The sequence below is a fragment of the Colossoma macropomum genome, unplaced genomic scaffold (assembly GCF_904425465.1).
Source record: "Colossoma macropomum unplaced genomic scaffold, Colossoma_macropomum, whole genome shotgun sequence".
In the NCBI taxonomy this organism is placed as follows: domain Eukaryota; kingdom Metazoa; phylum Chordata; class Actinopteri; order Characiformes; family Serrasalmidae; genus Colossoma; species Colossoma macropomum.
Window position 1 is genome coordinate 49,655,642 of NW_023494792.1, and position 26,007 is coordinate 49,681,648.

The 26,007-nt window shown below is 38.7% G+C and overlaps 1 protein-coding gene across 4 annotated transcripts in view; it reads right to left on the minus strand.

The window, feature by feature from the left end:
* Positions 1 to 46: 46 nt before the first annotated feature.
* Positions 47 to 26,007, minus strand: part of cald1a (caldesmon 1a) — a 65,150-nt gene continuing 39,189 nt past the window's right edge. For 2 of the 4 annotated variants that reach the window (XM_036577476.1, XM_036577475.1), the window contains exons 4-16: positions 23,263 to 23,647; positions 23,118 to 23,153; positions 21,623 to 21,859; positions 20,380 to 20,471; positions 18,333 to 18,603; positions 15,950 to 16,090; positions 13,202 to 13,245; positions 12,913 to 12,988; positions 11,419 to 11,556; positions 11,212 to 11,307; positions 8,006 to 8,074; positions 3,909 to 3,945; positions 47 to 1,605 (exon numbers count right to left, since the gene is read on the minus strand). In XM_036577476.1, coding sequence (XP_036433369.1) covers positions 1,592 to 1,605; positions 3,909 to 3,945; positions 8,006 to 8,074; positions 11,212 to 11,307; positions 11,419 to 11,556; positions 12,913 to 12,988; positions 13,202 to 13,245; positions 15,950 to 16,090; positions 18,333 to 18,603; positions 20,380 to 20,471; positions 21,623 to 21,859; positions 23,118 to 23,153; positions 23,263 to 23,647 — 1,636 coding nt within the window. In that variant the 3' untranslated portion in view covers positions 47 to 1,591. Of the gene's footprint in view, positions 1,606 to 3,908; positions 3,946 to 7,672; positions 7,717 to 8,005; positions 8,075 to 11,211; positions 11,308 to 11,418; positions 11,557 to 12,912; positions 12,989 to 13,201; positions 13,246 to 15,949; positions 16,091 to 18,332; positions 18,604 to 20,379; positions 20,472 to 21,622; positions 21,860 to 23,117; positions 23,154 to 23,262; positions 23,648 to 26,007 lie in introns of all 4 variants that reach the window. The other 2 variants (XR_005007539.1, XM_036577477.1) reach the window with 2 other exon arrangements.

The window sequence follows — 26,007 nt, forward strand, 5'->3', positions numbered from 1 at the left end:
TGTATCAGTGAAAACAGTTTAACAAGCACTCAGAGCAGACATGAGTTTTTTTTACATTGATCTCTTTATTGCAGTTGTGGAGTCAATGCTATAACATGTAAAAAGTTGTTCCATATGACACTACAGGCTACAATAAACATGGTCAAAGTTTTGACAAGGTAATGGAATTATAGGTGTGGTTTGCATAGAGTTACCCCGATTCTAAACAGAATTGTTTATGAGTCAATAATTCAACATGGAAAAATACCAGTTGCGATAGATAACTTATCCACATTGTGTCAATGATTGTCAAAATTAAGACCAGAACACAGAACTGTTCACATTTTAAAACACATCATCATCACATTACTGATCTGGGGAGAACATACTGGTTTTCTTCCAAAAAAGCCAGAAATACACTGGCTGTCGGTCACATGACTTGTGAAAACTGCTGATCCAACAGGCCACTGACTACCAGCCCGCCAGCCTGTCCCACTGTGTAGTTGCCAAAGTCGAATAGTGTTATAGTCTAAATGAGTTGGTGCTGAGTAAACATAAAAACAAAACAAGCAGACAACAGAAACAACATTGGTCCTCAGTAATGGCTCTAAGCCACCCTCCTGTCCTCTAACATATTGAGCATAATTGCTTTTTGATAACGATAATGGCAACTGAAGGTTTGTAATAGAATAAGCATTAAATGCAAAGAAATGCTTGTGAAAGCCACAGGTCTTTTTTTTTCAGTTTTTCATTTTGGTCAAGAAGTGTATGTTCCCTTTATTCAGTGCAGAGCGAAGCCTTTACGTCCATTAGAAATCAGATAATATCATGACTACACTGATTGAAAAAGCGCTCGAAACATCAGTGAATGAGAAAAAAATGGAATAATAATCATGGAATGTCTATAATGAGTTTAAACTTGATTGAACATATGATATTGAGAGCAAAAGCAAGGACATCATCTCGTATAAAGCGGCAACATATAAAATATATAGTTAATTACAAAAAACATACACTATGTGCTAACATATATTATTAAGACCATAGTTTCACTATTAAAAATGTGTCATTATGACAAACGTAAAAAATACTCTACTCTATGGGTGCTCATATTCTGCCCTGGACTGGTGAACATGAATAAAATACCAATACGTGAAGCTTTGCTTTAATTATAAATTAAAAAGTGTGAAGGGTGACTAGCAGAGAAGAATTTTAAAGAAAAACAAAACCAAAAAAAAAAAACCGTTTAACATGACATGAAATAACAGGGGCCATTTAAATAGGTTGCTCTATTTAATCTATTCTTATCTTAAAAAACAACTTTGGGTCTTTTGATAACTGTTTTCTCCGTATGCAGGTCTTTCTAAATGCCCACACTGCAGACTAGTTTCTAGTATAAAAAAAGGCTTTATGCTAAGCGCTATGCTGTAATTAGAACTATGCAACATGCAGTGGTAAAAATAAAACCCTGTTGTTTCTTTTTCTCTCTTTTCTGAGATGTCTGGGCAGTGAGAAATGCAGAAGATTATTTTTGGTATGAGTAAATGCACATAAAAAAAAACAGGAAGACGGTGCTTTCTCTTGGTCCCTGGTGCTGTGGCTTCTTTAAAAGTTAGTGGCCCGTTCCTGTTGAGACAAAAAAACAATGTTAGAAAACGAATATATCACACTATTGGAAGTGTAGGTCATTACAAAAAGCCCCCAAATCTGTCAATGTTTCCTCATGGATCATATTGATTGGGTGTTAATTCTTTTTCAATCAGACGGATAAGCGGCGCTAAGCAGGCCTCTCAACCAGAGTGTTTATTTGTATTTAATAGCACTGACTGAAGTGCACTGAGTAGCTATAGGGTGTCGAATGCTCGAAAAGTTTTGGCCTTTGCACTTCTTTAAATGACTAATGCTTGCCAGGTTTTCATTTGCCCTTCACAAAGAAATGACCTGTCCATGCTCCGCCCACAGATGGGTTCTTTTGTAGCTAATACAAATCCAACTTCATCTAATGAGAAACTGTAGGGAACATCTTTTATAGTTTGCTTTGTTACAGTTCAATTTGTTGACAGTTTAAAATGATACTCTATCAAGCTGCTGTTGTGGCTAATAAAAGGTTGAAAACAACAATAATTATCCCACCATGTTAACGTTAGTTCAGTTACATGACAAAAAAAGTACATGAGATCAATTCTAACAGTGTCACCTTTCACACATATATATAAAACAAATATTTTAAATGAACAATGTGCTCTAAATTTTGGTATTTTGAGTTGTGCACTACAAATTTTCATTAGCCTGATTAGAATTTCTAGCTATGCTCAGTAAGATTTGTTCAATCACATAGTAGTCGCTACAAAAGAACGCATATGCAGGTGGAGCATGGACAGACTGTCACCATCAGGCTAGAATGCTTCGTTGTACATCTGTGTGTTTTCTTTTATTCCACAGAGGGTCAACAGAAGTTCCATTATTTGGTGCTGTGCTGATTTTGAACTCAGGTGAACCATCCATCATTGCTGTGAGGCAGTGGACGGGGCAGTTAAATTCTTCCCTCAGCTGCTCTCCTATACTTGCTTGTGTGACGTGCTAGCATGCTAATCTTTTGCCACCCTGCTCAGTAATGTGACAAACAGGCAGCTGCTGCCTCTGACTGAGTCTAGAATGCAATGAGAAGAAATGAGGGGGCAGGAGCAGGGCGTGTGTGTGTGTGTGTAAAGGGGGTTCATAGGCACTCTTTGTCCATTACCCAACCATGTCCGGCATGCCTGAAGGCCACAGCGTCCTCTTCTAGTGGAATAAAAGGTGTGCTTTTGAAATAGAACACTATGCCACAAAGGCATGTTAAAACGTCGTGACCGATGAACGAAGAGCCAGAAGTGATGATTTATGGTTGGAGGGGACCCAGCAGCCAAGGTGCAGGCGTGGAGTTGTGGGAAGTGGGTGACAAGGTTCAGACCCACAAAACACAGCCTGCCTTTTAGCATTAACAATAGCATGATTTTAAATTTTAACCTGACCTGACACTTACACCGGTACATGGGCACACACTCTTTATAAAATAGGAGACAGGTGAAAACACATCTACATACACATACAGTACTGTGCAAACGTCTGAGACCACCACTCATTTATTTCCAGTCAAAATGTCAATTAAGCACTATTTTTTCAGCAGATAAAGGAAAAGTCAAAAAACAAGAGTTTCCAAAACTGAAGTTATTAAAAATTAATAAAAGATACAGAACTGGAACTCCTAACAATCATGTAAGACCTGGTACAAACTGCCCAAAACTGTTCCAAACTGAAGCAAAACTCTCACCATCAGATAAACAGTACTGAAATCTTTCATATTTGAGAGAGGAGAAAATAAAGCTCCACTTTCGCTTCAGACCTGAAAAAATCCACAGGTGTTTCTGTTCATCCTTCCACTGTGAGAGGACAACTCAACACTATGAGTCTGAAAGAATGTGTAGCTGCCAAGAAGCTGTCACTAAGAAACAGAAATAGACAACAGAGGAACATCTGCAAAGCAAAAAAAGAAGGCACTTGTGTTCTCAGAACAGCCTTAACATCACTGAATGTGTTTGAGCTTACTTGGATCTTGAGAAACAGAAAATGCAACCAACTTCTAAGACTGAACTTTGGAGGTGTGGAAAAATAGCCCGGCAGATTTCTTGGAAAAACTTAAAGCAAGTCTCCCAAAAAGAATGGAAGCTGTAATAAAGACAAAGTGTGGACACTACACACTAAAAATGACATTATATTTATACTTGTTAAGGCTTCTGTGCAATTTTCAGTTACATAAGTTTCCTGTTTCTTTCCAAATAACTTTAGTACTTAACAGCCGTTTTGAAGGGTGGTCTCTGACTTTTGCACAGTACTGTATATGGTTCAGACCTTGAACTCTGAGGGCCTTTCCGGCAGACAAATTCACTTACCATTGGCAACAGATTTGGTCTCTCCTCTGCTTGTCACCTGGATGAGAAAGACAGAGAGAAAGTGACAGAGAGAGACAGAGAGAGAGAGTAAGGCTCAGAGGGAAGAAAAGGATTCTTAACAAATAGTGCCCTTTAAAACAGAGTCCTAGTGGGGATGGGGATTGGCAATGACTAAAGTCCAGTAAAAATCCACAGTACCATCCTAAAGGCTTCCTTTACTTCTATATACATTCCATTATATATTCTATTTATTATTCATACTCATGCTGGATGATTAAAAGCAAATACAAAAGTAAACATTAATGTAAATCGACATACTCTAACAGACTGAAGTGGACCTGGTGGCTTGGCAAAACCCCAATAAGCAAGACCACAGAATAGGGTTCATGTACAATCTTATTTTCCATTCTCAAACACTCTCCTGACCGCTCACCCCTCCATGTAGCTGGTCTTGTTTTTTTTTTACCTTAAGTGTGGCCATAACTATGGCTTTCCCTTCATCAGCCCCTCATTACGTCAGCATTAACCACAGCTCAAATGGCTCTGGCCATGAGAGCAGCGTGTGGCTAACCACGGCCTTGGCCTTGCCTTAACATGGCCGCTGCATGCCAGCGCTGCTTCTCACTAGCCTGCAGACTGCCAAAGATAGAGCTGTCCAGATAAATATCACTGCTGTCTTGCTTTATCAGAGCAACAACAACCCTGAACAAACATGTGGCTTCACACTGGAGACTCAGTGCTTTGAGGCATGCCTTTTCAGCTTCAGCACAACGGATAGAGGCTGATGATAGCTGCTGGATCGGCTGCTGCTTAGAATATGTGTGAAAATGTTTGCATGGAAGCCAACTGCAACTGGCTGTGTTAAAATACATGTTCACAGAATAATCTGCACATATTTTGTAGTGTGTACATGTGTGTGTGTAAGAGAGAGAGGAGAACAGCAGAAAATAAAAGAGCAAAAGAAACTCAAGCGCTTCTAGTGATTGTATGTAACCATAAAGTCCTGCATGGCCAGTGCTGGGCGATATATGGATTTTCTGTCTGAACAGTGCAATAGCATTGAAAAGTTTGGAATCACTTGTCATATAAAAATTGTTATTCAGTAATAGCTTCCACAATATAGATTAATATGTTATGAACTAGACAACAAAACATAAACTGTTTACCTAATATGAAGAATTTGTATTTATTATAATATACATTATTTTCAGAAAAACATGAATGACATGACAAAAAAGAGTAGGGCCTATATCCTATATTTTTCTTGTATTTTTTTCTCTAACGTCCTCTTATGACATCTGTGTGGCTTTATGTATCAAAAACAGTCATAGTTCATTTTACATGACCATTTTCCAACCTCTCTTTCTCCCTTAGAATGAAAAAGGTTGCTTTTGTTACTGCCCCTTTAAGACTGTTACGTAGATGACCTCTGTTCTGAGTGGCTGTCCTGTACTGTGCCTCATTCAAAAGCAGACCAGAATAAAACTCTTCTGTCTTTACACTCTTTATAGTGTCAGGGTGAATGGGTGGAGCTAAACTGATGTAGACTGATATGTAAAAGTGTCATTTTTTGTGACATCACAAAAACGATGGATTCAAAACAAGCTGTTTTTGCAGTTTCGGTTCCAAATATAGACTGTGTGGACTAAGGTTTTGAAACTTCATATCAGAAGTTGTACCAGATACTTCTATTTAAAATCCATGATTTTCCATGATATGGCCCTTAACCCTTTAATGTTCTCACCAAGAAAAAAGCAATGGATTTTTTTTTTGTTTTTTTGACCCCACAGTTTTTAAAATATTCACGTCTACCAAACTGTCGAGATGGCACTTTGTGGCAAAATTAGAACATATATAGTGACTCAAAATGTGCTCTACCAAATGGTTGAGCAGAACATTAACTGTTCATCTATTTAAAGTAATTTCATGACATACAATTACTGTGATTACCTATTTGATCAGCAATCAATTTGGTCACTGCTTTTCAAATATCAGTCATTCTGGATATTTTATGGCAAGTTCATTCTCAATGCTATACAATTTAGAATCATCTACAGCTCTGTTCAACACGGAAGAATAGTTTTAGAGCTTCCTTAGAGTTTGTTTATAACCTAAAGAATATTTGCATCACAGAATCATTTTGCTATATGTATCTGGAACAAAACTGGCTTTAGATTCCCAACTCTTGAACAGTGGTGCTTCAGTGTACATGATTTGCAGGGTGCTTTAGATTGTTTAAAAGTAAAGCATTGAGTTAAATAAATATGATGTTTACTTTATGATCTGGGGCCTGTCTCATGAAGTAGAATATATATTGCTTAGCCAGCAAACTGTAAACTTAGCTGGATATGACCCTGGATATTCTGTCTCAGGATAGTGGATCACTTTTTTAAAAGACTACATTACCACGGCAACTTATGCTGCCTATCTATGCTGCTCCAGGGCAGTTTAAGTTTGGGATTTTGGATCATAAACAGCTCTCTGACCAATCACTGTCAACTTCTGACCAGTCAGGGACTGATAGAGATCCTTCTCAGGTCATCTTTTTTCTTTAGCAAGTTTGTGGCATCAATAATGTGAAAAACATTGCTCTTCAACAGAAATGAAATCATACTACATAGATATAAGAATATGAGGAAATTATTACTCCAATAAGCACTAACACAGCGTCAGTGCAAACAGCATTTCTTTTACTATTTTAAAGGCTTTATTTTACATGTTTACATGGTATGATTTCTTTTTCCGTCTTTGAGAAATAAGCCACTCCACTCTTCCTTATGGTTACGTGACTGGCGTTTCATGATAAATGTTACACTTTCATGTGACGCACAGGTATTCCTGATAGCTGGAGTATCTAAACCTGATTTAATTTTAAAAACTGCATAATTAAGATGTAAACAAAGCCATTCAGAGGGGTTTGATGTGAAATGCTCCTTTGAGGACAAACATACTCAGAGTCAAAATTGTTTACAGTGTTGGCGACAGGAACATTTAAAGAGTTTTTAATCCATTCATGGTGGAGAGCTACAAGCAAGACCTTGTAAAGCAAAACAGTTTCCAAAGAATTTTTTTTTAGATTTACCACTATTTTACCATTATCAACATTACACATAAAAACTCAGAAGGCATGTGTGGCTTCACTGGTCATTTAGGATAGTAAATAAAGATTTATCAGAAGGTTTCTCTACAATGCACCATTTCACATCAAAACACAGAATGATTTTGTTTACACCTCAAGGACTGACTTATGCTGAAATTTTGAAAAATCTGGGGAATCCCCCTTTAACAGAGAAGGTGGCTAAATGTTTATAAAAGGAGTGTGTAAAACTGTGGCTGCATTTAGATCTATCTATCTATCTAAAGAACATCTATCTTTCCATGATGCCAACTACATCTATCTGTCCATGATGCCAACTTAATCAGTATCATCTGATACTGAGATATATTTGGAAGACATTGTGATATTGTATTTTATGAATATCGCCAAGCACTACACATGGCACATTAAACAAGCAGGAGGCTTTGGAAAGTGCTCGCAGCCCCTTTTAGTGACTATCAAACATCTAGCATTCCATAAACCCCCCTTTTCCATTGCTGTGGGCAAGAGAGCAAGAGAAACACGCAACGAGGGTGAGACAGAGGAAGAACAAAGTAAGAGTCAAAGCTATTACAGCACACACACAGAGTGAAGCTGTTTTGTGATAAGTGCATGAAGTGGATATTATCATCACTGTGCCCCCCTTTTGTGATAGAGCAACATTTACCTCCTCATGGAGCCCAAATCTGAAGACAACTAGCAGGGAGAGGGCTTTAAACAGAAACACACAGTGTTAACTGCTCAGCTCGCTGGCAATGCTTGCTCGCTTATCTCTCTTTATCTTGGAATACTGCAGACATATCGACTGACATGATAACTTTAACAAAGTGCACATAGTCCCTTAATGGCATACCTAGAGGGTTATGAAAACATGCCAGCTGTTTTTAGGATAAAGAAACACTTTATAATTCGTCTCTTGGGGGATGTGAAAAGAGGTTTTGAGTACAAAAAACATCTCAACGAAAGTGATGATGAATGCTATGGTTTTAAGGCTGGTTACCTTGGTAGCAGAGGAGCCTTTGTTTTCCCATAGACTGCGTTTGCTGGTCACATCGCCAGGTTTCAGGTCCTGGAGAAAGGAGAGAAGAAGGAATGTCAAATTTGAGGGGGCCAAGCACCAAACATGCACAAAGATAGACATACATGAACAGCCAGAAGTGTAAGGAGGCATGCTGAGAGGGCGAGAAGCGTACAGACATTTACTCCTACCTGCTACTCAGCATAGACAGAGAAGAAGAACGGACAGAAGAACAGCCTGAGGAAAGCAATGCTAAGATGTTGCTCTATGCGACAAGGGGGAAGCTTAGCTAGCACAAGAAAGAGGACACAGAGAAAGCACTCAGAACATTGTAGATCAAAGCATCTTCCTTCGTGAAACAAACAAGTTTCTATGGATGACTGTCTGATCATGATAACATTTATAATTACTGACAGCTTGTTATATGCATGTTTATTGCTTTTGTGTTCTCAAGATGCGCTGCTATAGTTTTATCGATAGTATATGGCCCAAAGTATCTGGACACACCTCCTACTTATTGAGCTCAGGTGTTTCAGCCACACCCATTGCTAACAGGTATATAAAATCAATGTTGCAAACAAATGTTGTTTGCAAATGCTCTTTTAACTGAATGGGTGCAAATTCCCACAGACTGATATAAGGGTAGACCAGCTCCTTATTAATGCTCATGGTTTTGGTATGGGATGTCCCACAAGCTCATTTAGGTGAGATGGTCAAATGTCCACATACATTTGGCCATATATTGTACAAGTTAATACACTGATAATACCTTGATGCAATAAATTATTACCACCACTGGTTTTAAACACTGCTAATGTATTTTCCTACTTTGACATTTTGAACAATCTGTTGTTCCAGCCTGAATCCCAGCTGCTCATGCACTGTATGTTGCTGTGAATGACCACACGACTGTAGCCCTCTCAGTCAAATGCAGCCTTTAAAAGGCAAGAAGTTTCATAGATGGTGCTCTTGATAAAAGCTATTGCTATGGTGAATTTGTTTATCACTGAAGTATGTCGAGTTTAAAGTACCATTCACAAGCAATATATAGCGCAGATTCTGCCAACACCAGAAATATCAGTAACATTAGCATTTAAAAACGCCTTCAGCAGACAGTGTGCTGAACAGTGTTCAGAGGACAACTCTGGATGAATCATCAAAAAGCAAACAAAAAAAATCAACAGAAAAGTGGAAAGTTAAATAGCAACATAAGAGTGAGAGGCTACAATCACAGTGGAGTTGTTTGTTTGATTAATTTCATCCCTATTAGAAGTCATCTTTTTTGCTCAAATGTATATTCAGTGCCCACTGCTGACCACCAGAGTGCAGTCTTGAGAAGGCTTCCTGACAATTGCAGGTCAGATATCAGTGTTTCTCTTGTGCTCAATTTGTTAAAAAAAAGAAAATGGTTGCATAATCTGACACTACATGCAAATGAACTATGATTTAGAGCATACAATCTTTAGTCACGCATCAAAAATGCGACCTACAAAAACGAACATACAAAAAGGAACTTCTCTTTGTTATGCCAGCAAAGTTCAAAGTGTCCAGCAGAGGTGGTCACTGTGCAATTTTTGTAGTGCACTGAAGATATGGTGGATGCGTAACACTAGAGGAAAACTGAACTTTGGTTACAATGTACACTAATAGGTAGGCCTGAACGATCAATCATTTCTATATTGAAACTGCAAATTCGAAAGAGTGCAATTTTCAAATGGCAAGAGTTGCAATTTTAACTATATCCTACTTTATTCACAGTTGTTTCAATAAGTTTAAATGTAGAAATGCAACCAATAATGCAGAGCTTGTGAACTGTCAATCGTCACATTATATTCAGTATTCAAGTCTCAAGCCCCAAAAAATCAATGTGCTGGTCTTTTTGGTGGAAAAAAGGCCTGTGGCCACTTGCCTAAAGCACCTTAAGGGATAAACTTAAAGCTATAAATTTACATTTCTAAACTTTGCCGCAATCAAAAACTGAAGTGCTGAAACTTAAACTTAGGGTCTAATTACTTTCCACTTCAACATTTTCCTGAAGAGACTTTACCTAGTTCACTTAAGGTAAAGAGGAAACTTAAAGCCAAAACTTAAGGTGTTTTATGCAAGTGACCACTGCAGCTTAAAGAAAATAAATGCATTTAAATTGCAATTGCAATTTTAGTTAGATCAAATAGATTTTCACTCTAAATTGTTCAGTCCTACCAGTAGGACATAACACACAAACCTACAGTACAACATGAACATTTCTTGTCCAGCAGTGTAATGTAGGCTTTAACTGCTTTCACTGAAGACAGCTACACAGAAAAAATCATGTACATATGCCAGCTCCAGAAACAAAACTTCAAGCTTCTCTTCTGAGCTTCTCTAGAGCAGGAGTATCTGGTCTTACCCACAAAGGGTCATTCTAACTGAGCAGAAGCACACCTGATTCTACTTCTGTAATCAACTGACCTCTGTCTTCAAAAAGTTTATCAGGTATGCTCCTGCTTGGTTGGAATTAAAACCTGGAGCCACGCCGGCCCTTGATGGATAGGACTGGACACTAATACAGTGACTGCCTTCTGATGGTCAAACTACACCACAGTGTCGCTGTGATCTATAGCCACTGGACATGTCCTTGCTGTATATCAGAAGTTTCTCTTTATATCTTGTTGCCCTTTTGTTGTGCACCTGATGGAAGCTCAGGGCCAGAGATTTAAAGTAAACAGAAAGTCTAAAGTGACCTATAGGGGTGGAGTGAGAGTGATGGAGTATGAAGAAATGCTAAATTCTTAAAAATAAAGGATTCTTTGGAGTGACATCATAGAAAAAACATTTTTTAATCCATAAAACCTTTCAATTTGATGGTTTTACTTTATTGAAACTACTCAAAAGGTTTTTAGAATACTAAAAGTGGTTATTCTCTGGCATCACTCCAAAAACCCTTTTGGTAACTTTATTTTTAAGAGCGTTTATTGTAGAGTCGAACTATATCTCTCTCACACACACACAAATATCTTGTTTATAAAAATAATCTAACCTTTATATTACTTTGAGGGTCAAACCAATACCACTAGATGGCACCAGCTAGACAGCCTGTCGTAACAGGGGTGTCTGCTCCTGCCCTAATCTAGTGAACAGTGCAATGAGGTCATGAAGTGCTGAATCATGTTGAAAGGGGGTAGGGTGTGACAGTGCTTGGGGCCTACCGCAGGTCTCCCTCCCGATGTTTTGCCTGTCTCCGGAGTTTTATTCAGCCAATCGTTGATGCGGCCAGCCACGCCCACCTTTATCCCAGCTGCATCCTGTGCAGAAGAGAACAGAAAGTCAAAAGTCAAAGTGCCAGGCTGGACAGGAAGTTGGTGTGAGAGGAAAAGTGGTCCTCCTGCCCAGATATGTGAATGGATGTTACTGACCTTGTTGCTGGAAGGTGTGCTGGTGCCGGAGCTGAAGACATTGCCCTTCTCCCACATACTTTTAATGTTCCGAATGCCATCAGAAACCGTGGGCAGGTCTATGGCAGCTGACCGCGGCGAACGTGCATCCTTATTAGTCTGGAAAAAGGCAGAGGAAAAAAACAGAAGGGACAGAATTAAAGCCATGGTTTGGAGACAAATGAAAACAGTTTTCCCCTTACCCCAAATGTAGCTGATCAGCCAAGATATTTTCAGTGTCTGAAGTTTGTTTCTGGAGCTATGAGGCTAATGTAGCCAACAAATAATGAAACATTACGACCATGAATAAGTATTGTGCCAATAGTCATCAAACACTTGTCTTAACTATGTTGGGTTGTTAAGAAATCTCAAACACATTTGTTTATGTGGTTTCTGACATTGTATGGCACATTTTTTTCTAAATAAAAAAGAACAAAGTACAGTGATGTGTAAAAGTCAGAGACCACCCCTTCATTTGCTCATTTATAAAGCAACTAACTCAACAGCTATATATCTATCTGTTTCTCATGATCCTCATGATTTATGTTTCTCATAAAAGCTTACTGCACATCACAGATATCTGGATTCAGTCATAGAGCAAATTCTCTTCTCTTATAAAAAAAGCTTTAGATACGATTTATCTAATGGTCTACCAGGTCTTGCATGGTTGTTAGAAGTCTATACCTTTTTTAAAAAATTGACTTCAGTTTTGTCATTTATTTTCCTCTTCATTATGTTCATATCTAATCTCCTCATAAATATCTCCTTTAGCCATTTTACATATACATGAGAAGTCTGCAAGGCAGCTGAGGTGAGTTTGAGTAGTTGCTTGTGTGAATGTTAGTGTTTCTTTGAAGGGGAATATAATGAACATAAACTCCATTGGGATTAGCTTTTGCTGGGAGGACAGCGTTAACTCTGGCAACTCTAACTGGTTTTAAGACAGGAAAAATGGAGGAGTTAAAGCAGCAGTGGGTGCACAAAACTAAAGAGTGGACAAATTTAATATGAATGGAATTGATATTATACTTAGTGTAGGGGCTCTTGTGACATTTTCTGTTAAATATATGTTTTTTTTTTTGCTTCCTTCTTCCACTTGGTCTTAAAGGCCACTTTGATAGCAAATTAAATAAATGAAAGGTAGTCTCTTATGCACAGACATTTGCACAGTACTGTATGTGAGTGTAATTTTCTTTTCATTGTTGCTTTAAAAAGAGAGCAATGCAATATGTCAAAATGACAAAATATGTATTAGTGCAAAATGCAGTTGTTGTATTATATTAAATATATAATATAATATATTATATATATATTATATATATTAAATAATATAATATTTAATATAATACAAATATGTTGTATTATATTAAATATTATATAATTTTTACATACAGCATATTAAAATGCTTTTTTGGCTACTCCTGTTGCTCTGTATAGTTTCTGAAAGCTGTCAGTGAAATGCAGGTTAGACCTGACCTGCACAGCACTGGTGTACTGCTCCAATCGATTATCGATCTTTGACACCACGGGAGAGTGAGATGTCTTGACAGCACTGGCACCACAGGAAGGCAAACATACACAAAAGTTAGTTTAAACCATACCCTGAATCTTTATCAGTGATGCATGTATGAAAAAAATACCACATACCACACAATTTGAATAAAGTTGTACTGACAAAGTAATATAATTTGAATGGAAATGTGCAATAAATGGAGTCATGTGCTTTCAAGTGAAGTCTGCAAGGACAAAAAAGTAGAAAAGGTACCTCTTCTGTGCTGACTTGTTGAGAAATTCTGCCCTTTCACCAATCTGGGAAGACAGATCAGACTGTATTAGACAGACTTAAGACAGGTTATTGCGTTGGTCATGTGGAAGTACACAAGCACACATGTACGCACTAGCTTGCTGTTGGAGTTGGCTATTCTGAGTGGCCAAGAGACTAGTCTGTTCTGCTCAGGCTGAAGCTGTCAGTGGGCCAGGAAAAGCAGGGCCTTTTTCAGGCCGAGAGCTCTGTGGGAACGCGGCCTGTGTTTATGATATACGACAACAGGGCTAAGAGGGGGGCAAGTGTTCCCGCGACGCAACAAAAAAAAACACAAACACACACATATACACACACAACCATTCCCCCCACTCTTCCTCAGACCCTCCAACCCCATCTACCCTCCCTACCCCCAACGCTACTGAATGTGGGAGTTCCTAAAATACTCTGTTCAGGAAATTCCCCATTCTCTGGCATGTTTGAAACAGCTCCTTTCGAATGTGGTTACAGTAATCCTATTAGGCTAATGGCCTTCCTGCATTCTCTCCGAGCCCACACTCTGAAGGGAGCAACTCCATTTTATCTTATTCGGTACTTTTGGAACACTGAGTTCTAAAAGCAAGACACAGGCAAACCATGGGCATCTTAATCAGAAAAACAGAAGGGCAAACCATAGGGCTGCACAATATGAACAAAACATCACACTGCTATTATACTGTTACATATTGAAATGGTTAAAGATCTATTACTTTTGAACAAAACTATATACAGTAGAATTCATAAGTTGTTAGAGTGTTGATTAAACTTCTGTAAGTTAGATGCCAAAAGGTATTTCAATATGTTTAATCAAATTTTTACATTTCTTTGGGGAACATCAACAAATTTTTATTAACTAATTAATAATATACTGCAGTTATTTCTTTAGATTAATTTCTTGACAAGTTATTTGCCTGAGATTTGATCACCATGTTTAAAATATGAGGCATTGTGGATGTCAATTTTATTATAACTTTTGTTCATCACTCTGGATGCATCTAATATTTCTTCATTTTTCGAAGAGTTATACTCATTAGGTGAAATCTGTAACATTGTAAAGTAGCATCATCTAAATACAATAATAATCCCAAACTTTTAAACTGTAATTCCAAACCTCTGAATGCTAAAATATATGGAATATAAAAAAAATACTGAATCTCTACAATGCTTAGTTTGATCCAAGCTGACAGAGCTCTGGATCCAAGCACTGGAACAAATGTGGTTGTTCAGAAAGTTCATATCACAAAAAAATGTAATTTGTTAGAAATCTCATTTGCATATGGCAGTCTTCTCTATCAATACTGCAAAGGTCAATATCAAACGATAACAAATGGAACTGTGCAGCCCAAGCATGCAAAAACGTCAAATGAGATAATAGGAATTAGGTATGCTCTGAACATGGAACAATAGAATATCTGAAAGAGCCTGAATCCGGTAAAGGGCAGTTATAAATGAGATCTATTAGCATTATGAAAAGAAATCAAACTGCACACATAAAGATCACACAGCATGCATTACATACAGTGAACATGATGACAAAGTAAAGCTGTGGACAGAACAGAGACACTGTTAGCATTTACCAAAATCACAAACCCTCTCAGACCAAACAACACGTGGAATTGTCACGCTAGCGAGAGTGTGGAAGATTGGAGAGGAGATGCGGTTCGCTAAACACACGCTAACTGTAATTCAATTGCTCTCTGTTTGTGGAAAACCAGCCCAGACACTGACCACAACATAACCTATAACAAGATTACCACACTGGAGCAAACACATCCACCACAAATGGCCTGAAACAGACACACGCAAACATACAAAAGAGATTCTCCTAAATCTCTTTGAATTAGGGAGTTCATGAACTAAATGTATGAAGCGTAGCACACTGGTCATTAGAAGTTCGGAGACAGCTTGTCTTCTTTTAAAATCTTCAGAGAAATGTTTGATTTTTGGAACTTTCCATGAATAGATTTAAACTTATGTCCGGTTAGCTTTTAAAAAAAAAATTGTGCCTTTTTATTTCTGTTAAAATAAAATTATTTCAGTGATCACAAAAACATACAAAATATCTGTATCTACCTTTAAAATGGTGATTTTGGGGCTGTTCCACCTCACTGAACATGGTGTGAAACAAAGACTTTAATTACTTTTTTTTAGCTTTCCTCTCTGCTTAATGTTGTGTACTTCATATGTTTTTTACTGCATTAATATCAACTTAATGGGGAATATGGGGAATGGGAATCTCTGTGTTCAACCCTGTTACTTGCTTCAACCACGCCACCCAGGTTCCATCCCTGATTATTCAGTCATTTTGGAGAAAATAGTCTTAAAACATTTAATTTAGTAGATTATGTTACCAGAAGTCTCAATTTGGTAACAAGTCATTAGTTAAAATTCCTAATACAAGAAAAAATTCACTATTTTTTCTTTATTTACAGTGAAAAAACTATGAGGACTTTGAAGTTCTTGCCTAAATAATGGTTTCCCAGACTATTTTTAAAATGACATATTGAACATCTTTTGTCCTAAAGTCAAAAAGGTTTGAATAGCTGAAGAGTACTGACGTCGCCGCATATGTCATTTTTCGCAAGGTAGAGCTTTTTGTCAGTTTTCCTTTTGTTGCCAAAGAAAAATAGCAAGATCTAAACAAATTTCTATCTAATGTTAAGTTATCTACATTCAGCTGACTGACCTCCCCTAAAACCAGGTGGGACTGACCTTCAGGGAGGATCCTCTGGGGCTCACACACACAAAGGGCTTCCTGGTGTCTCCATCCACGCCCTCCTCAACCTTGTGCCTCCGCTCTGCCGCCTCTGCTCTCCTCCTCTCTATCTCCTCCTTCATCCTCCTCTTCTCCTCCTGCACAAGCAGCAATACATCCATCACCCTCCATCACTGCATTTAGAACTTTGGAAACACTATTTTCAATCAAATAAATCAGTTCTATATTTTATGTTTGATTTTTTTTTGTTAAAACTCCACAAATAAATATAGATATTATAAAGACAAAAAAGCCATGTTTAAGTGTGTTCTCTGTAGAGGATGTGTCACTTTTTCTACTTAGAAAATCAACAAAACATGTAATTTGACCAGGGGTGTTCAAACTTTTTCATATGACTGTATGTGATGATAGTACTCAGCTATTTCATATGTTTCACATAACCTGGAGGTCTGTAAAAAATTAGGACATTTAGAGGTGTCCAGGACAATAAACAGAGCTGTAGATAACTACATTATAACAGAGAAAGCTAAAGAGCATCAAAAAAGAAAGTTTTAATAAAATTAATACTCAGAGTTCAATATTTCAATCTACATTGTTTACTGATTAATTCAATAACAAAAATTGACAACATTACAAATAATTCTAGACTTATCAACAGTCATGTATTCACACTGACAAAATGGCCTGACACCAACATGCTAATGTGAGTGCCTTCTCAGCTGGGGAATCACCAAAATGCCTTTTTTGAGCCCACAACAGCTCTTGGCAAGCCTCTCTGCCATCAGCACGGGACCTTGTACCATCTAATTAGTCCCTTTTTAAATTTATTCTGCCTTTTAATTGGGAACAAGGAAGGCATTAGCATCACAATGGCGGAACAGCACTGGACGAGGCGAGCTGACCGGCGAGCGTGGCCCAGGCTCAGGGAAAGCCTGCTCAACGCTGATAGCCCATGTAAAGCGGTGGGAAATTTGCATAATGCCATTGAGAAATACGGCCTGGCTATCGCGTGTGGGGTGAACATTTAAATGATGTTGTACCGTAATCTGAAGCGCACACAATGGAGACATTCATTTGAATTTGGACTCAGGTTCACATGGCAGCCTACTGACGGTGATAGCATGTAATAAAGGGGAGTTATGACCCTGTAATACACAGTCATCACAGTCACATAAGACACATTCAAAAAGGAACTTGACTCACACGTCCTCATATATTCTGTGTAAGACACAGCCTCCTGACAAACGACATCTTATCAACACATGGCTGGGAAAATAGAGAACTTAAGGACACTGAAGCTTGGAGCAATAAAATATGCAGAGAATGTCTTCCTCTTTCACAAAGGTTACATTCTCAAACAAATATAGCAGAGTATTTCTGTCAGAGTCCAAGCCAGGAAAATAAGATATACAAATACCGATGTGCTGTAGAAAAACATTCTGAATGATTAAAGCGAAAGTTCAACAAAAAAGTCCCTAATGTAGATGGTCAGCCAAGTCATATTTGGCGTCCAGGCTTCAAGATGGCTACTATTGCTATTTTTAGCTATGCAATGTGGTTTTGTCCATTTATAGATAACAGTATGTCATACATTGTCAGAACAAAGTCTATTTGAGATGACTTATCAACTTGGTTAGAGGTGAATGCAAGATGATTTAGGGATTCAGCAGAATGCTGATTGCTGACATACAAGCTCCTGTTACTGATTAGTTACATTAGCAAAGTAAAATTCAGACACCAAACATTGGCTGATTGGCTACATTTGTGGCAAGGCGTCAACTGTGATTGTATTTTTTTTGCCAAACTACTCATTTAAATACATTAGCCCCAAAAGTATTTGGATACTTCAACCAGGTTTTTTAGGCTTTGTCATAAAACACTGAACAAAATGATATTTTTTCAGAAAAAAACACTTTGGACATGACATCAAACTGATAGAGATTTTTTGTGCAGAGAAAAATTTGAGAAGAATTCCAACTAGACTGCCCTAAGGGTTCTGTAAAGCACAGAGGTGGAAATGTCAGTAAGCTGTTTTTCCTACAGTGGTGTTGGTGAGCTTGTGTTCACTGGGATCATGAACTCAGAAGTGTACTAAGGCATTTTGGTTTCAGACATACAGAAACTTGCAAAGAAAACTGCTCAAACTGAAACACACCAACCGCCTTTCAAAAAATACTTTAAAAAAAAAGATGGTCTGTTTTAAACAAATGCTGCTTGGTTTGACATTTTGTTTCCTAACAAAATGAACATAACACATTAAGTATGGCACAAATGTCCAAGCACTTTTTGGGGCCAATGTATAAAAAGCATCATCTTGGGTGGAAATCTACCAAACAGTGTTGCAGAATGAACGACATGAGTAAAACTGAGCTAACGTACCTCCTCTCTAGCCTTCCTCTCAGCCTCCTCTTGCTTCTTCTGCTTCTCCTCTTCCTCCAGTATCTTCCTCCTTTCCTCCCTCTTCCTCTTCAGCTCCTCCAGCTCAGCCTCAGCTTCCTGCTGCTTCTGCCTCATCCTCTCAAACTCCTCACTCTCTGTCTCGTCTCTCCTCCTCTTCAGCTCCTCAAGCTTCCTCTCGGCCTCCAGACGCGCTCCCTCACCGTCCAGATCCTCCGCTGCTGGAACTTCGGGAGAGCGCAAGCTGCCACGGCTGAGGCACACAAATGGAAAACATGTAGAGATACACCCGCATTAACACAGATTAAAAAGGCAAGAAGATTCATATAGACACAAACACACACATAACATGGTTTTAGAGACACACACACACACACTCTGGGAATCAGCTCGCTCCTGTCTAAGGTGACAGAGTGAGTCTCCAGTTACAGTGATCAGGACTCAGCACAGCTAGGATTAGATAACTGGGGTCAAATACAGCTTCATAATACATGAAAAAAACTGCTTTATGTGTGAGTGTCAATCACACAGAACTAGTAAACTACTAATATTCTTTGCAGTTGACACATTTGCTTGAATACCCTATGTTTAACTTACAAGGGCCTGTATGTGGGCACACATTTCAGTTCTTCACTACATGGTTACTGTACTGTGCAAAAGTCACAGACTGCCCTTCATTTATTTAATTCTCAGTCAAAACCATTAACTGAAATTAATTAATTTTTCAGATTAGATATAAAATAATCCACTTGCATAAAGAAGGGGAGAGTCAAAGGAATATAATAAAAAATAAGGTGTTTCCAAAAAAATTATTTAAATTTGTTAAGAATACAGGTCTCCTAACAACTGTGCAGGACCTAGTAGGCCACCAAAACTATCACCATCAGATAAACATCACTTAAAGCTTTCATCTTTGAGAGATCCGGGTGCCCTCACAACAATAGACTTGTCACACCAGAGCCCAGGCCTCAACATTATTGAATATGTTAGGGTACATTGATAGAATATGGTGGGTACTTTGACTGTAAGAAGCAGAAAATGCAACCAACTTCTAAGACTGAACACTGGAGGTGTGGAAAAAACCTCCCTGCATATTTCCTTGAAAAACTGAAAGCAAGTCTAAAGAAGAGAATAGAGGCTGTAATAAAGGCAAAGGGTGCACGCACTAAATACTGAATCTGATGTCATATTTATTTGTTGGTACTGTGATTGAAGTGATTACTGTTGAGACCTGGGATTGTAATCAAGTACAATTCTGAAATGTCTTTACTATATGATAAGCAGAGACTGTATATGGGTTTCAGTTTCAGAAAATATAGCAGCAGAAAATGCTGGGTGGGCCATCGGAGGGAAAAAAAGAATGAGTCTTACTCAACTGATCCTAAAATATCACACTTACATTGTGTTGTTAGCTGTGTATTTCTTTCTGTGGGGTAGTACAGTGTTTGAGCAGTTTAAGCGTGATAGCCTACTTTTAAATGCTCATCTGAAGTGAAGTGCTTCAACTAAAAATAGCTCTTTTGAAATCTTAGTCGTTTTTGAAGAGAAAACATTGGATTGTATCAGCCAATGCTCAAGGTTTCAATATCGCTATCAGTATCAGAAAAGGAGTGCCACTGCGCCATCTCTAGTGACAAGTAATCATTTTGAGTGAAATGTGGTGTCTCATGCATAATGCTGACATGTACATGTGGATTACGATCTGCGAGGAAATTACACATATACTTTATCCTATACGAATCGGCTAGTCAAATTCCTTACAGATTACATCACAGAATCCTCTAGTACATCTAATCCAGTTCAAATACCACTTAAGTCTGCAGTTTAAGGGGTCAAATCACTCATATTAAGATATACAGCGAAAAGTCATGCTTTCTTTTCTCTGTTCCTTAACTGTAGGACTTACATTTAAACTGTTCCCTGTGCATGGCTTAAGTTTTAATCAATGGTATGGCGGTCAATATTAAACCTGCCGAGCACAGTCGTTAACTGTGTGGTGCGTGAATTATTATTATCTTATTTCTCACACCTCTGGGTTCTCTCCACCTTCTTGTGCTTGCTGTCTTCATACACCCCTCCGTTCTGCTGCTTGCTCTTCCTTCCCACATCTTCATCCTCCATCTGTCAGTGGAGAGTGAACAGAACTGAAAATAAGGCACTATTACATCACTTACAGCAGGGGCAGGCGAATCACTCAGGAAGAGAATGAGGGAAAGAGGGTGAAACAGTAGGCAGAACAGCACTCAGAGACAAAGAGCAGGCGAGAACACACACTCTCTTGTCATGCAAAAACAGTGTGTGCTAAACCACATTTCACAAGTGAGATGACCACAGAGATCATGACCTTACTGAACACTGTGGGAAGATCAAGGAAGGTATGTAGTGTACACGTCAGTGGGGTCACTGCACTCACACTGTGCTCAGACTGGTGTCTGGATAACTCAGGTTTGGGGGCAAAGCCTCTAGCTTTCCATAAACACTGTATTCTCCTTTAGAAAGGGTTAGTGTTGGGCTGCACAATAAATTATTTGTTTTTGTGATATATACATATTCAGATATATGTTTTCATGATATATACATATTCATATATATGTTTTCATGATATATACATATTCAGATATATGTTTTCATGATATATACATATTCAGAGAACACCTACCATTTATTTAATTTCCAGGCAAGATGGCCATTTTGCTTTTAGTTTTTCAAAGAAATTTGCAGGTATATTTTTCCACACCTCTGAGGTCCAGTTTTAGAAGTTGGTTGCATATTCTGCTTCATTTGATCCAAATAATCCCAAACGCAAGAACGTAGTTAATTGCTGACATACATTTCCCTTAAATACTTACTAAATGTTTACTGTAAGCATCACAGTCACATGTTCCAGATAAGATTATGAGGGTGCTTTGATGAATCAAGTCATTTCACATGTGTAAATAATTTTGGTAAAAATAATGCTGGTCGGTCTTCAACCATGTCACATTAATGGTCATCCAATATGGTTTTACTATATTTTCAATGCATATAATTGAATAAATTGCAAGACAAATCAATCTCAGTATAACTAAGACATTTTGTTCATACTGTGCAGCCCCAGTTGGTCTGATGGTTTCACATTAAGAGGGAGAATCAAAATGATTTACAACATATTTTCAATTAACTTTGAAGTCAGAGAACTCATCCTCTAAATATTTAAGCGCAATCAGTTGTTCTCTGGGACTAAACCCCCAAGGCTTTAATTATCCATCTTCTATGAGCATCTGGATGCTTACCAAACCTAAATCATTGTTTGCAAACTCTCTCTCTGGTTTCTCAGAGTCAGCTGTCTGCATTTCATCAGCTGCGTTCTGCGTAAGCGCCTCTAACTCATTCTCCTCTGTTTCCTCTACATCCTCTATGACTTTTGCAGTGTCCTCCTCCACTTCTTGCTTTGAAATGACTGTGGAATCAGTTGTGTCTTCATTTAAAGTCTCAAACTTTTCACTTACAGCGTCCTGCTCAGTACTGCCCTATGAAAGGAATTGGGATGCACATGGTTTATGTTGCATAGAATTACAGCGATAGTTTGATGATCAAATGTACACAAATGTTTCCTTAACCCAAATCTAGTTGATCAGTCAAGACATGTTTGGTGTCTTTAGTTAATCACTTTGTAATGGAAGCTTACAGTCACTAGTTAGCACTGTGCAAACTACATGTCTAAATCATCAAACCATGTTGAATTGTTGAGTAATCTCAAAGAGTTTAATGTAGTTAAAGAATGGAAACTTATGCACACCAGTCAGTATCATGTAACCTACATGGCTAAGTCACTGCATTCTTGCTTGAAATGTGTTGAGTTGTTAAATAATCTACAAATTTGTTTATGTAGCTTCTGACACTGTATGACTGTTCTGTCATTATCTAGCCATCCCACCCACCCAGAGAGAGCGAGGCCAATTGTGCTCTCTCGGACTCCCGGCTACGGTTGGCTGTAGCATCACCAGGGATCGAACTCGCCAACGCTTAGACGGTTGCGCCACTCAGGAGCCCACACATGATATTTAACAGCTTTGTCGAATAACACATTTTATGTCCACATCGCATAGCCCTACCATACGCCAGTAGCTAAATTCAAGGAGGTGCATTCTGACTAATTTTGAGTATCCATAAATGTTCGTAGATGAATAGATGGAGTCTCGTTGTCTTCTACAGGTGTTTTTTCCATCTTCAGTGGATCAAGTGTCAACTTTTTAGTTTGTCACAGAAATAAATTTGAACTGTTTCTAGATCTTACATCAGCCTAGCCTATTTTGCAATGAAAACCACGCTACCTCTAGTAGTAGCAAAGTATAACATAACATTCTTTTTCGCAAATACAAGCAAAACTACCACATATTACAGCTCAGTTAAAACACAAAATCAGCTTTTTACTGAACTTTTGGTCTGTATATTTACTTTGTCTTCCTTTAATGGAATGTAACGAATATCTAACACATTTTCTTTCTGACCAGTGCTACTTGATAACAGTTTAATAAGCAAATGTGACTATTCAGCATGATGGAGCCTAAGAAGTTTTACATTACTAATTACACTAGCAGGTCAGCTAGCTAGCTGCATTACAAGCATCCCTGTCCTTTAAAAACAAAATTATGCAAACTGCAAACACTAAACATGTCTTGGCTGATAAACTACATTTGAAGTAAGAACCAAATTGTGTGAATTTGATTTTTCACCATACTATTGCTTTAAGTGAGCGAAAACCAGAGGAACTCAGGGTAGCCATACCTCATCTTCTATTTTAGGTTTTTCCTCAGTGGATTCCTAAAAGTGAACAACGTTCATCAAAAGTAAACCAAACGTATGGCAGCAAAAGACTGCATTAAACCACACAGATGAAACCCTGAGAGGGAATGACGAAAAAAAAATACACCTGCTCCCTCAGGTAAGACCTCCGTGGCTTCTCCTCCACCACCTCCTCTTCTTTCTGCTCTTCCTCCTCCTCTTGTGCAGCCTCCTCCTCCTCCTCCTCCTCCTCCTTCGCCTTCTCTTTCTCCTGCTCCTTGCTGTTGAGTGCTGGCTCCTCCTCCAGGCCGTGGTGGAGGGTGTGGCGGGTGCTGGAGTGCTCCTCAATGCTGTAGTGGGAGGAGTCAGTGGACTCCAGCTCCTTCTGTCTGTCTAGCGCCTCTTTCATCCTCTTCTGCCTGCGCTCTTCCCGCTTGGCCAGACGCTCCAGCAGGGCCTGCTCCTCATCGTCTCCTTCACCAGCCTGGCTTGAGCTGACCACTGAGCTGGACACTGTCTCCGTGACAGTCACACTGAGAGCGAGACAGAAACAGAAACAGGGAGATTAAAGGAGATATGGAGATGAAACGCATACTACAGTGAAAGTTCAGAGAAAAATCAAATTTACCCAGCTCTCTCCTCACTGCAAACATAGTAGATCATTTGCAAGAATCATGTTGCACATGTTTGGGATCTAAAGCTTGCTTATTTAGTCCTGCACTGAAGCTATGAGGCTATTGCAGCTAACAAGTAATGGAAGCTTACGTACACTAATAAGCACTGCATGCCTGAATCATAGCATCCTTGCCCCAAACCATGTTGAGTTGTTAAGTCTCAATCTCAAATAGACTTGCTTATGTAGTTTCTGACACTATATGACATACTGCTATCTATAAAAGTACAGGCAACATTCAGGCTTCAAGGTAGCTGCTTCTAGTGTTTTTGGTTAATAGCTAATAATAAATGCTAACATTACCAGAAACCAGCAAAGCAAGTACCAACAATCACAGAAGCAAGACTATAAACAGTCCCTAGTGACAGTAAAATCTAATTTACTGTCAATTTGAAAAGCTCTGTTCATTCATGGATTCAGTTCATCAAATAATAAGAAGACACTAGTATTCCCACAAGTGAACATAACATAACTTCTAAACATGTTGGTAGATATGATATTCTACATTTACAACACATTTATTATACCTAGCACAGATGAAATGTGCTTGGTGCAGCAAGCCAAAATTATACCTAAAAAATTACATATATAGTGCGGTGTACATTTTAAGTCATCCTCAGACCACTGAGCTGAGTTTAACACACCAGAAAATGAGTTCGGTCTCGGGACAAACACGAGTATAAAATGTCTCAGCTCTCGTTTATCAGGTGAAACGACTTCAAGCGAAATGGCTTCAGAGAATGTGGCATCAGGTTAAGCTCTCAGATGATAAAGTTTGCGTGACATTCACAAATACATCTTTTCTTACTAGATTACAGTTTTGTGGACAATTTAAAGATGAAAATATACTAAAACAGTTTTGCTGAACAGTGCTTTTATTATGTTCTTTTATTTGTCAAAGATTAAGCTCCAACTCACACGATCACAATGTGTTTGGTTCCTTGCCTACTTCAGTGTTAGGAACTGCCTCAAAAGTGTAAGACAAAAAAGTGTTGTTATTATTATTACAGCTACTATTATTGCAGCAATATTATTATTATTATTACTATTGCTATATATGTACAATTTAACCTGTGGACATATATATGTAGGTATAAAAACCTACATCTGTGTATTTTGTGCATATGTAGCAGTACACTGAAATCTCTGTACCAGCCAATTTATTCCATATTATTGCAGTCTTCTACTTCACACACACAATAGACCATTGAGTCCCTTTGCTTAGTGAAGAGTCTGCTAGCGATTTGGAACAGGCCCGCTCTTTCCTCTTCCCCCCTACCTTTGTTAGGCAGCCTAACTGGCCCTCACTGGACTGTCGCAGTCCCAGCCTGGCTGCCACATGCATGCCACTGTAGGTTAATGTAGTCTGAGCGCACCACTTGGCACAGGTTTCCCCCAGCATCAGCACAATTCACAATAGAGGCAGCTACACCCGCTCACACGGAGGGGATACTTGCAGGCTGCTGCGATAGACTCTCTTGTGTGCGAAAGCATTCTGGACTACAATGGCACAGTGTCAGTGTACGTCAGTACGACCCACTGCTTCCACATCACTGACCTGCTACAGGAAGTTATTTATAACTCACACAGAGCAGGGCTGAGGGTTAGACTAAGAGACAGAGAGGAGATTTACACACATACTGACTGTTTCAGTGTGCACGTGTATCAAAGAAAGCTAGAGTTTCACACATGCATTATTAAGAGAGAGTTCTGAAATATGCAGAGGACCCAGAGTCCACCTGTTTGTGGGTCACATTTGGACACACACAGCTGCAGAACAGGGGCAGATCACGGACTCACGGACTCCCTGGACACAAGCATCTTTGGAGATCATTTACAATGGCATATTATTTCCTGCCCAGTTATATTTGTGCACATCTTTGGCATTAGAAGGTTATTTATTTTGAATATAGTGGCAGTTTACGGGCTGAGAGGCCTTTATTTCATTTGTAAAGTCATCACATATGCAAGGGTTATTCGTTCATCGAATTTTTGCATCTGCAGTGGACAGTCTTTGAGCCACCCCGGGCCTTGTGGTCTGAGGGCCCCTGAAACCCCTGGAGGTCAGAGGCCCTGGGCAGTGGCCTAACTTGCCCAGTCAGTAATCGATCCCTGCTGCAGAGAAATGCCGAAAAACAGAAAACACCTACAATTTTTTGATCTTTTTCCCTTTCACTCAGTGTATTTGTAACCAATTACCAATCCTAATTCTCTCAGTCA